Genomic DNA, 13,332 nt, shown 5'->3' on the forward strand with positions numbered 1-13,332 from the left:
TAACTTAAGAGGAGGGTGAATTAAGTTTCAAAATTTCTCACTAACAAACTTTAACCCCCCCCCCTTTTAAAGGACAGGCTCAGAATGCAGAAGAAGAAGCAATAATCAATTTAATAATGTTCTTTAAGCGTGCAAGACAAAATTGATTGCAATAAAATAAATAAGATAAGGGAAGAGAGAAATGCAAACTCGATTTATACTGGTTCGGCCACTTCTTGTGCCTACGTCCAGTCCTCAAGCAACCCACTTGAGATTTTCACTAACTTTGTAAAAATCCTTTTTACAACTTCTGAACACCCAAGGCATCCCTTTCCCTTGTGTTCAGAAAACTCACAATTCAAGAGACAACCAGTCTCTTGAATACAACTTACTTTCTGAGATGAACAAAAAGATTTCTCTCCTTTAGAGTGGATAATACAATTTGATGTTCTTGGATGAACTCTTAATAGATTTGCAAGTGTTTGCCCAAGAGTTCTTGAGAGAGCATTTGACAAAGAAGTTCTCTTAGAATATCTCTCTCTTGCTTTTTGAAGTCAGACACACATATATATAGGTCATTCGTGCCTTTTCAAAATGGTTTAAAGATATGTGTCTTTTCAAAAAGCTTTTTATGAAATTCTTCACTGGTAATCGATTACAGGTTTCTGGGAATCGATTACACAATTATATTTTGAAGGGTCATGACTTTTCAAAATTGAATTTCAAGAGTTCCATTGTTGGTAATCAATTACACATCAATGGTAATCGATTACAACTTTCAAAATTCAAATATCAAACCCTTTTAAGAAACTGATTTGCAAACTTGTCTTCTGGTAATCGATTACACTGCCTGGTAAATCGATTGCCAGTGCCTTGATATGTTGGAAACAATGTGTTTTGAGGCAAAAGCTGATCTTGAATGAATCTTGAAGCAATGATTGTTTGTTGAAGCAACCTTGTATTAATCTTGAAGCAATGCTTAACCTTTGAATGTTTGTTGAAGTAATCTTGAAAGCAACCTTGTTTGATTATTCTTTGACATCGTCAAAATCATGTATTCATACATTCATAATCTCCCGCCTTTTGATGATGACAATCATTATCAAGTGAATTCTTCTCAGCATCATCAAAACCAGATTTATTCACATTCTCCTCCTTTTGATGATGAGAATAACTATCAAGCAAATTCTTTTCGGCATCATCCATACCTGAAACCTGCATGATTCACATTCTCTCCCTTTTTAATGATGACAATCATCTGTAGGTTAGGAGTAAAAAAAAAGAATATCTATTTATATAGTTTACTCCCTCTTGATTTTGCAATGATTGCTTATATGAAATAGTTGAAGATTTCGTATATAAAAAAAAATTGTCTCATAAAAAAAATAGATAAGTCCCCTTACTATCTCATCTGTTATCTATCTCTCCCCATTTGTCAACATCAAAAACAAATCATGAGTAGAGAGAAGAATAGCATTAAGCAATTTATAATGAATTAAAAGAGTAGAGCATGCCATAACATTCAAAGTACCATTTCTTGGCCCAAAAGAAAATGTTACCGCTTGTTTGAATGTATGAGAATCAAATGATATCAAAAGGTCTTAAAATTAACTATTTTGCACTCACAAAAATACATATTCAGTATAAATAATCAAAATATATAATAATAAAAAAGCAATCATCAAAAGTAATCAATAATCAACATAACTCTCAAAGACAATCATCAAGGACAATCAAAACTCAATAAAAAAAAATCATCAAAAGTAATCAATAATCAACAAAACTCTCAAAGACAATCATCAAGGTAGTCAAAACTCAATCAAAAGCAATCATCAAAGACAATCAACATAACTCTCAAACACAATCATCAAAAGCAATCAATCGAAGACAAGTGTCCTTTTGGTATCATTTGATGCCACTTGTTGGACAAGTGACCTTAATCACATAATTGATGAATACTTAATAAACCATGCATAAGATCATCAATAAGTAAAGCATTTTTTTATGGAGGTAGAGGGATTCGTACCTATTTTTCCAACTCCAACAATTTTACCTTTGTTTGTTGTCTCCATAGATCACATATTCACTATCTTTGGGAGAAATATGAATAATCTTTGATGCATCTCCCGCCATATGTTTGGAGCAACCACTATCAATGTGTCAACTCTTCTCCGTTTTCATAGTCTTTCGCCATGAGACCCAGATTTATGATTTTATTTTTTGAATCACTTGAATAATCCATGAAATTGTCTTCCCAAGTGATGTACGATTTCTTTTCTTTGAAATTTCTCTTGTCGGATTTTTCCATTCTTCTTTTAAGGACAGGACAATCACATCTCAAGTGCCCAGGTTGATTGCATTCATAGCATTTTGGGGCTAAGGAGGAATCTTCTCCTTTCTTCTTTGAATTGATGTTTAATTTTCTTTGATTTCTTTTGTTTCTCAGAAACTTATTGAATCTCTTCACAAAAAATCTGAAATCATCATCTTCTTCTATTTCATTCGAGTCCTCTTTGTCACAAAAAATCTACTATTCCTTTCCTCTTTTTATCATTCTCTTCATGTTGATGGTGTCTCATAAGTTCTATTTCATGTTCTTGAAGCTTTCCAAAAAGAGTGGCAAGAGACATATTAGTGAGATCTCTTGATTCTGCAATTGCTGTTACTTTTGGTTGTCATTGCCTGCTTAAACATCTCAGCACTTTGTTAATGAGATCTTCATTAGGAAATATTTTTCCCAATGATGCAAGATGATTAACTATATGAGTAAATCTCTTTTGCATATCTTGTATGGTCTCATATGAATTCATTTTAAACAGTTCTTGATGATGCAAGAATCCTGCTTTGATACCACTTGTTGGGCTTGTTGAACAAGTGGCCTCAAGACATAAAAAAAATTTAGGTAGTAAAAAAAAAAAAATAAAGTTTAGGTAATAAAATTAAAATGAGTTATATTTAAAGTATTTAAGCCTTTATAAGTTTCATGCAATCATGAAAGCTTCAAATATTTTTTCTTTTTCTCTCCTTTGTCTATTACTAACTATTATCTCCAAACTGAAATATAAGAAAAAAAATATAAGTAAATTTTATCTAATTCTCTCATATTTAATAATAGTATCTCTAAAATATTTTTTATTTAATCAAAGTTTTATTTTTAACATTTTTTTCTTTTTTTGTCCTATACAATTAAGGTAAAGAGTATTTTAGGAAATAAATTTACTTTTTTATTAGGACTAACAAAATTAAATTATGTTAATTTTCTTGATAGTGTGAGTTAATTTTTTTATTTCAGTCTGAAGGAAGTATGGAAATGTCTGCTTAAATATAATACTCTTTTAATAAAAACATAATATCTTTTAAGAAAGCTGGTTAAATTAATTATTAACATTAAATTTATTAGTAATTTTCATTACTTTTTTAAAATTATTGAGACTCCTCATCTCTCTTTACCATTAATTACTTTTTATATAATTAATTAATATATGTTGATCTTCTTTAATCATTATAGGAGAGAAAATATATTTATTATACAATAAAATAAATATCAACCAATATCTTTAGGTTGGTACAGATGGGAGCAGATTTGGAGTGCGAGCATGCAAGAATGCAGATTGGAGCAGATTTTAGAAAGCGTGTGCAATTTGATTGCACTGGAATGCAAAGAAGTGGGAAGAAATAGAAGTACTGTTCATTTATCTCAAAAGTGAGAAGATTAGAGCATAAATACTGACACTTGCGTGCTTTTCTTCTGTTTTGGCAACTGACAAATTGTTCTTTATTTTTGAACGTTTAGTACTTTTAGTTTTATTAATAATAATAAAAATCATAAAAATAATTAATAACAATAATAAACTTTATTTATATAGTAATAACAATGATAATAATATATTATTATTGTTTAATATTAATTTCTCTTTTTTTTACTTTTTTTTTTACCTATCAGACAACTTTAATTTAAATATTTTTTTTCTATTCTATTATATTTCTTCTCAACCAAATCATTTCCTCTCCATCCTATTTTTTAGTTATTTTTCTTCTTTTCTTTCCTCACCTATTTCCTATCATCTCTTATTTTTTCTCCTCACAGCCAAACTAAGCCTAAAAGAATTTTTGATTGAGAAGTATAAAATTATACTGTTCATGATTTTCTTATGTTCTCCTAAGATCTCCAAAAAAATACTTTCTATTTTTAATTTTTTAACTAATATCCTAAGAATACGAATTCAAAATCATAAAATAATTAAGAATATTTTGAATAAAAAATAATTAATATAAAACACAATCTATTTAAGGACAGAAATAGTAAAAGAAAGCAAGAAAGAAACTCTGTTGTGATTCCTCTTTTCCTGTACTTGCTTGTATTTTGTACATGTGTTTCTATGTGTTGAGGACATATTTAACTATTTTATATCCATCTTTAAATGGAATAATACATTTTTTTAGGTCAGCAAAATAAAATATATTTATATAATAAGAGGCATAAGGGATGTCAAACTCCATACAAAGAAAAAAGGCACAAAGTCACATATTACACTATATTAATGCTATGGCAACATAGTAATCCCCATCAAGTGCAAATATCCCACATTTGCAAACACCTATACTATATCCCACCTTACTGGCTTACTCCCTTTTACTAGTACTATACTATTATAATGTAACATAAGCATTTAAGACCATCCCGTCCAGCAGCTCCCACTGTAGCCCTTCATAAGATCAAGATTATCACTTGCCAGACTAGCACTTTTGTACCCTTTATATATGAATCCCGAACCTCCCAAAAAGTTAAGAATCCCATTTTCTCTATCTCGAACACTGTAAGTCAAAGTAAGAGCCCCACTGCGAGGAATTTTCTTTCTAAAATAATATATATATATATATATATATATATATATATATATATATATATATATATATATATATATATATATAACTCTTTTTGTCACAAACATTTTATAATCAGAAGGTTGGTTTAAACGATATCCCATAATTTTTTTGGGATACCCAATGAACCTACATTTTTCATACATTACCTCAAGTTTGTCTATTCACAATCTCTTATTAATATAAGTGAGACAATCTTAAGCCTTGTTGTGTTTGAGATTCATTCTAACCCTTTTCATATCACATATGGAGTTGTGAAAGGTTTTGTAACAAAAACAAAAAACCACACACACATTGCTTTATTTTCCGATCAGACTATCTTCTCCAAAACAAGTGATATCACATATCTAATATAATGACTATGCATCTTGGCATGTTTCAATAAAAACACATATTTTTCACAACAATTGTAATATGTTTGATGACACCAAGTAAAAACATAGTCACTTTTAAAGGAAAAACACATTTCACATTATAATTTTAAACACAAAAAATCTTGCTCTGATATCAATTGAAGGAAAAAAAGTGTTCAAAACACACAATAGAATAAAAATGGATCTATTTTGCATTTAAATTATATTTAAATGGACAACATATTACATGTGTACCTATTGATGAGCTTTTGAAGCATGAAAATTTTTCTTCGATAATGTGAAAATTCCACATATATCCACACCGAGACTAATTTCTATTCGTTGATAATTTTGACAGGTGAAACAATAATTAGTGCTATGAAAGAATGAGAAGAGAAGTTATCTCACATCTCTTCAACGTGCAACCTAGGACTGTATTTATAACACGCCGAAGATAAAAAAATTTGTGGTAAAATCGAAACAACTATCTTATCTTTTAGGCCATTTTAAAATATTGTTTCTTGTTATTTTTTGTTGCTAACCATTTAGCAATTTGAAATAATAATTGACCAAGTCCAACTTGTATGTAACTGCTTTTCAAACCAAATTCCAAACATGAAATCCTCCCGTTTGTTCCTTTTCTTTCACCAATTATTTCAAATTATTTATATTTTCAATGATAGCAAAAAATATAATAATATTTCACTTAGGAAATTAATTAATCATTTGATCACATTAAATCCTCTAATTTAATTAATCATCAAATATTAAAATAATTTCCGTAACAGAGATTAGAACACTCATTTGTGTGACCTTATAGGTTCAATACTAAGCCGATAATATATTAATCATATTAATATATTAATCAAATTAATATATTAATTAAGGTAGGCATCTAACAACACTCCTTAACATCCATATAGCATGAAGTAGCGTTTTACTTTCAAGAATCATTAGAAGAATAATATAATAATTTTTTTTCCATTTTTACGCTCTTTGTTAACTCTAGGGTATGATATTACTGTCAAACTCTTTTGAGTTAACTTATAATGACTTAAGAAACTCATTTCTTCTTTCATTTAATTTTCTTGATCAGGACATAATTTTATTCATAAAGCTCAAATTCATTACTAAGAGTTGATGGATTCCTTCTTGATAAATCATTAATTCTACATGTATTTTTAATCATATCTAATATCCATTCAACAAGTGCTCTAAAGCATTAGGTGTCTCGAATCAAAACATAACAAATAATCTATTAATTACTATGACAATCTCAGGTCAAAGAAAACTATTAAATCTCTTCCTGAGAATTTTCTATTAGCAGTTTATGATAAATTTAACTATTAGAAAATTTTAATTGAGTCAGTTCAACGACGACATCCACATATACATCATTTATATATGCAATTTAATAAATGAAATCTATTAATCTTTATTCAATAAAGGTCATTACATATATATTGATCTATCCGGATTATTGATGTCCTATTCACAATAATTTTACGATCAAAAACAATTTAAATTAAAATTATAAAAAACTTATTTTTCATTATCATAATCTCTATCATGATAACAAATCTATAATTTTAATCAAGGACTTGTCAAATTAAAAATTTAATAAAATAATAGATATAATAATTCTTTATTAAAATTGATAACATGATGAATTGGATCTTAGACATACATATATATCTCCAACATCTCCCGGTTGCCAAAGTGAATTCTCCTTAGCAACTCCTGTGAATTGGTTAAGACCTTGCCAAATAGAAGAAGGTATGAAGTTTGATCGAGGGACACCATTCTTCAAAAATCTGGATCTACAGAAAACTGCCCAAGGATCATCCGAAGCAAAAAAAAAAAAAAAAAAAAAAGACCTAAGTAAGCTTTAGATTGGCAGCTTTGTTGATAACTTTTAAAGAATGAATACGAAGACCCCCCCCCCCCCCTTTCAAGAAACTGTAACAAGTTTTCTTTTATCAATGGAACCTGTCAAAATAAAATTCTTTAGCCACATATCAGCATCTTAAGAGTTGAGAGAGGCCAAGAATAATTAACATGGAAGTTGTATAAAAGCATACTATGGATAATGGATTTGACCAATTCAACCCTGCCCATGAACGAAAGCAAAGAGCCTTTCCACGAATTCAGCTTCTATCTGATCTTGTCCACTATTGGTTGCAAAAAGAAGCTTAGGTCGACCTTTAAAGAGGGGGACACCGAGATAAGTGAAAGGAAGAGGACCCTTGGAGAAACCCTAAGTGTCCATGATGCATTTTAATCTGCTACCAGAATGATGTGAGAAAAACGACATTTGGAGGAATTAACAAATTGGCTCGAAGCTTCGCCATAAGCTTTGAACATATCCATAAGAGCTTGTAAGTTTCTCTTTATGCCTCTGCCAAATACAAGAATGTCATGAGCAATGAGGACTTGGCTTGAAGTGGAAATACTATTGGATCCCATGATAGTATGAAGTTTATCTTCACTGACAAGCAATGATATTCTTCTGCTAAATAGAGAGCAAGGGCTAGAGGGGATCCCCTTGGCAGACCCCTCTCTTACAACCAAAGAAGCCAGCAGCTGCACCATTTACTGAGAAAGATAATTTCGCTGATAACAAGAGACGAATTTTTCAGTAAAACCAAAGGCTCTAAGAACATGAAGAAGAAAGCGTCAATCCAAGGTATCAAATGCTTTCCTAACATCAAATTACCTCCAAAGGATCGATGCGGAAGGAGATTAACGGCCTCAGAAGCTAAGCAAATACAATCACTGATATCTCGGCCTTTCACAAAGCCCTGCTGCTGAGGCGAGATGATTTAAGGTGCCACATTAGAGAGTGTGTCCGCTAGAACTTTAGTAATAATTTTAAATTGAAAATTTAAATTCATGTATTGATAGCTAATCTATTTACTACAAAACTCTATACTTAATAATATAATACAAAATAATTTTATCGGTTAACATTCGTATAATTAATAGTTTTGAATTTTCTTACATAAATGCATAGTAAATATATCGAAACAAAATTTATTAAATATAAATTTATTGAAAATTGAATTTAAAATGTTATTTTTTTTAATTTGTTATTCATTGCATAAATACTCTTCAAAGAACCCCTAAACTTGCAGGGTTCTCCTAAAACCGTTACGACAGTTGATGAAAATTAACTGCTCTTATTTAATATGAATGAGGACAAATATTACTCGATTCTTTAAAAATGAACAAGAATGTACATTTAAATTACTTGTCATGTATCCATTATATAATATTTTATTTAACTGCATATATTGTTAGTTAATATATTGAGCAAATAATAATATTTTGGCTCTATCTTTAATTATTCCATATAAAATAATTTTATTGATTAATATTAATATAATAGTATTTTCTGTCAACAAATTATATAATAGGTTTGGATTTTTTTACATAAATACATAATAAATATATTGAAATTAAATTTATTAAATATATTTACTGGAGATAAGTCTAAATTATTTTCTTAATAGTATTGTAAATAAAATATTGTTTTTTAAATTTTTTATTTATTACAAAATACTATGCAATTAGGCATGATAAAAAAAAACTAAGCTCGCAAAAATTTCTCGAATTCGTCTTGATTTTGACAAAAAATACTTATTTTGATTAAATATGAATACGAATATTTTTTACAACAAAATATTTTTTGACTTTAGCTTTAATAATTTAATGTATAATGATTCTATTAGTTAATTTTTATATAAAAGCATTAATTTTTTTAACATAAATACATAATAAATATGATTTATTAAGATAGACACTGGTAGGAACAGGAACAATGGGAACAAATTTTAAATATTTTATAGCAGATAATGATTTAACTAGCTTTAAAGTAAAGATTTAGTTGAATTGTTTTCTCTTCTTAAATACTCTCATTGTTTTTGCATTTTTGGATAATATAAATAAATAATTATGTTTATCTAATATAAATATTTAATTTTATAAATGTATGTATGTCAAAATATGCATGAAAACGAAAATAACTTGTAGAAATGAATGAATATCTCACTAGTTGACTAAATAAAGGAAACGGTCCTAATGGAGATATTGAAAGATGGCCATTCATGTTAAATTTCACACAGCTACATGCTAGACTAACATATTATGAGATTGTTGGTCCACAAGATATCTAAAACTAAAAGTGATAATTACCGTCATAAATGACTCATTGACTAAATAAAGGTAATGATCCTAATGGAGATATTGAAAGAAATGGTCATTCATGTTAAATTCTCCAAATTTTTTTCATTTAGTATCAAAGGAATAAATTTCATTAAAAAAAGTAAAAATGATATTATTAAAGTACGAAAAAAGATATTGGATATAATAAAAATAATTAATATTTGAATATCATGTTTTTTAAATGCTTAAAATCAACAATAAAAATAACATTATTCAAATTAGTACATTTAATTATGTAATGTAATCTTAATTATTTTGGCTCCTAAAAAAAATTCCAAGCTCCGCCAATGTCTCTTGTTGTTATATAACTAGTCACTCTGTTATTATCAAAGGTGTTGTAAAAATATGTCATGAAAATATTATCTCTCTATCTAAACTTCTGCATACATCATTTGTACAAAATTAAACTCCGGGCATAGGCGCACAAAACCAAATGCTCCGTGTTAATTTCTATTTTGTCTTAAATTTTTCCAGTTTTTCCTTTCTTGACGCCAGGTACGTCAAGTGTTTATTTTATATATAAATTTACTAGAGGATTAAAGCAACTTAGGTTCCTGGATATAGAAGCTAGAAATTGAATAAAATCTATGAAGTGGCTTCTGAACAAAGATCAAACAGCCACTACTACAATTTTTACATATAACATCGGACCTTTAACATCGGTTATTCACAAAACCGATGTTAACAAAAGCGCGGTGGCATTTTTGTAAATAAGTAGACTTAGTTAACATCGGTTTTGGAAAAACCGATGTTAGTATGCCGTTGTTAACATCAGTTTTGTAAAACTCGATGTTATCGAGTCGATGTTAACATCGGTTTTATTAAAATCGATGTTACGTAGTTGATGTTAACATCGGTTATTTTTAAAAAATCGATGTTGTTATCATTATATATTAAACTTCTGAAATTGCACAACCCGCGCGCTTGAACCCTATCGTTCTTCTTCTTTCTCCTTCTGCCTGAGATCGTCTTTGTGTCAAACTGGCCTGCGCTTCCGTGACTGCAACCACATTGTGGAGATCATGTTTGTGGAGATCGTCTTTGTCACTTATCCATTGAGGTATATCCTTTCGTTTTAACATTAGGCGTTCGCCGTTTTAACATTTGCTCACTTTCGCATGTCGAAGAAAAGTAGGAAAGGAAAGAGTCCCGGAAAGGGTACTCCCAAGGCGTTATTGTTGTTTCTCCTTCTGCCTGAGTTCATGTTTGTCGCAAACTGGGTTGTGCTTCCGTGACTGCAACCACATTGTCGAGTTCGCGTTTGTGGAGTTCGTGTCTGCACTTCCATCGAAGGTATGTCTCTGTTGTATGTTAATGATGAAAATCCATTGTTCAATGGTCTGTCTCTGTTGTGATGTTTCGAAACCCTAGTTAGGCACAAAGGGTTAATCGTAACTGAATCTGTAGTGATTTAAGACCATATGTAACTGCCTTAAGCAATTATTGCAGAATAAATTATGGAGTAATAGCAGGGGGGTTAGGCAGTTTTTAGTGGGTTTTCAGGAAGGGAGAGACCAGGCTCTCAAACATCTTGGGGGTTCTATTTCTTTTGAATAAAATTCAGTCCTTATTCCTTTACCAGTTGGTATCTATGACATTGCTTTTTAGTTTTTACATTGGTTTTGATTGTGTTTTTGGGAATCAGTCATTTAGATTAGGATCTTCTTCTCTGGTGCCTTAATTTGGTAAAAATCAGTCCCCGAGATATTACACAGAGGGTTTCAGGGACAAAACTTTGATTTACATATTGAATTTCATCCAAATTTTTGACAAGTCATTGTTACTTCCATCAATATTGATATTGTATCATGCTTAATTATATGCATTTGCTTATTCTGATCATTGTGTGTTGTGTGATTATTTCTTCCATGCAGGTACATGATTCCTATTTGTTGTGAGAGTGAAATGATGGGCAGCAGCACCAAGTGAGGTGAGTTTATATTTTCTTTTTTTTGTCTTTATCTTTGTTAGTTTGTTATATATTTTTTATTTTATATGTTTGAGTTTTAAATGTGTAAAAAATAGAAATAGAAAGGTCTGTTGATTGCTTATTAAATAGAAAGTAGGATATTTTGGTTGTAGAGTTAAATTATCCCCCAGCCACACAATAGATAGACTTCTTTGCTTCCATGTTGCCCCCCATAGATAATAAATAGATAGGTAAGGCTGATAAAATTGAATTAATGAGAGTGATTTTGCCTCCTATAGATAGGCTTCTTTCCTCGAATCAAGAAATGTGGGCCTTTTGCTGTCTACTTATCAGGAAAACCTGATTATATTTCTGCTGAAGAGTGTAATATACACCATTGGGATCAGCTTTCCAGACCATAATATCTTGCATATGAGCCTGGATTTGTATATCAGTAATTGCTTCCATAAATGCCACAACTATATGTTGCTCATAATCAAATAGATTCCTTCTCCACTTTAAGCCCCAACACCAATTGCCTTGAGAGAAGCTTCCCATGTTCGAGATGGTACTATTCTGCTGACCACTAATCAAGAACAACTAATTATATTGTTGTTCAAGTTGACAATCATCCCCCAACCATTTATCTTTCCAGCATTTAATTTTTCCCCTCCCCCTACCTTCCATACCATCTGCTGATGAATAAGAGTGAACTCAGGTTGCTGATATAGCTTTCGGAGGTCCTTCCACCATTGAGAATGCCTAGCTTTGTCCCTTCCATTACTAAGATCTGACCAGCCTCCATATTTTGACATTAGTATCCTGGCCCACAACTGGATTGAATTTAGAAATATCCTTGACCCCAAGGCCCCCATCCTCCTTGGGGAGACATATGACATCCCACTTCACCCAAGGGATTTTCTTATGCCCTTGATCACCCACCCCCCCCCTGCAGAAAGTTCCTTTGCAAGGACACAAGTTTGAGAGCTATTCTTCGTGGGAGCTTGAAAAAAGATAAAATATATATGGGTAGGGCAGTCAAGACAGAATTAATCAGAGTAACCTTTCCAGCCATAGATAAAATTTTCTGATTCCATTTAGATAGCTTAGCTTCATATTTGCTGATCAGAGGTTCCCACACCAAGCTATTGGTAGACTTTGCCCCAATGGGAAAGCCCAGATAATGGAAAGGAGTCTCCATATGTCTGCAGTTCAGAAATTGTGCTACTTCATGAATGCAATTAGCCCCAGCTCCAAAAATCCCAAATTGGCTTTTTGCAATATTAATCTTCAATCCATATGCCAATTCAAAACCCCTTAGCATAGGCTTCAAAACAATGACATTGTCCCATGAAGCATGCCACACAAATATTGTATCATCTACATATTGCAGAATATTTACAGGCTGACTTTGCTTCCCTACCATGAAACTTCTGTACAGGTTCTTGGCTGTTGCTACCCACATCATTCCTGTCAAACCTTCAGCCACTATATCAAAGAGCAAGAGGGCTAAAGGATCCCCTTGTCTCAAACCTCTAGTGGGAACAAATTCCTTTGTAGGGCTGCCATTTACTAGGATTGATATTGTGGCAAATTGCAAACAAGCCTTGATCCATTTTCTCCATGTAAGGTTGAAGCCCATCCTATCCAGCATGTAATCCAGGAAAGACCATGAAACAGAATCATACGCCTTCTCGAAGTCCACCTTGAATCCAGGAAACACACACTAAGCCACCAGCTGTGTTTATTGATGGCTGGAATTCCCATCCAATATCTACATTCCCCCATAAGGCCTGACACGTAGCCTTGTCAATCACCAGTTTCCCAACCTTTTTCATATCATCAATTGTCTCTTTTTATTCTCACTTCCTTAACTCAGTATCTGCCAACTGAGATACATTAGGAATAGCAAAGGGAAAGTGACCATGCATATGCAAGCACCCACAATCAGTCTTAACACTGCAAGGTCCCCAACATAGGGAA

At 31.2% G+C, this 13,332-nt stretch overlaps 1 protein-coding gene across 1 annotated transcript in view; it reads right to left on the minus strand.

Moving 5' to 3' along the window:
- Nucleotides 1-11,667: 11,667 nt before the first annotated feature.
- The window catches only part of LOC114411266, a 3,003-nt gene continuing 1,338 nt past the window's right edge, over nucleotides 11,668-13,332 (minus strand). Inside the window, exons 3-5 of the mRNA XM_028374999.1 lie at nucleotides 12,413-13,054; nucleotides 12,039-12,182; nucleotides 11,668-11,949 (exon numbers count right to left, since the gene is read on the minus strand). Of these exons, the coding sequence (XP_028230800.1) occupies nucleotides 11,668-11,949; nucleotides 12,039-12,182; nucleotides 12,413-13,054 (1,068 nt within the window). The remainder of the gene's footprint in view (nucleotides 11,950-12,038; nucleotides 12,183-12,412; nucleotides 13,055-13,332) is intronic.

The sequence above is a fragment of the Glycine soja genome, chromosome 5 (genome assembly GCF_004193775.1).
Source record: "Glycine soja cultivar W05 chromosome 5, ASM419377v2, whole genome shotgun sequence".
NCBI classification, from domain to species: domain Eukaryota; kingdom Viridiplantae; phylum Streptophyta; class Magnoliopsida; order Fabales; family Fabaceae; genus Glycine; species Glycine soja.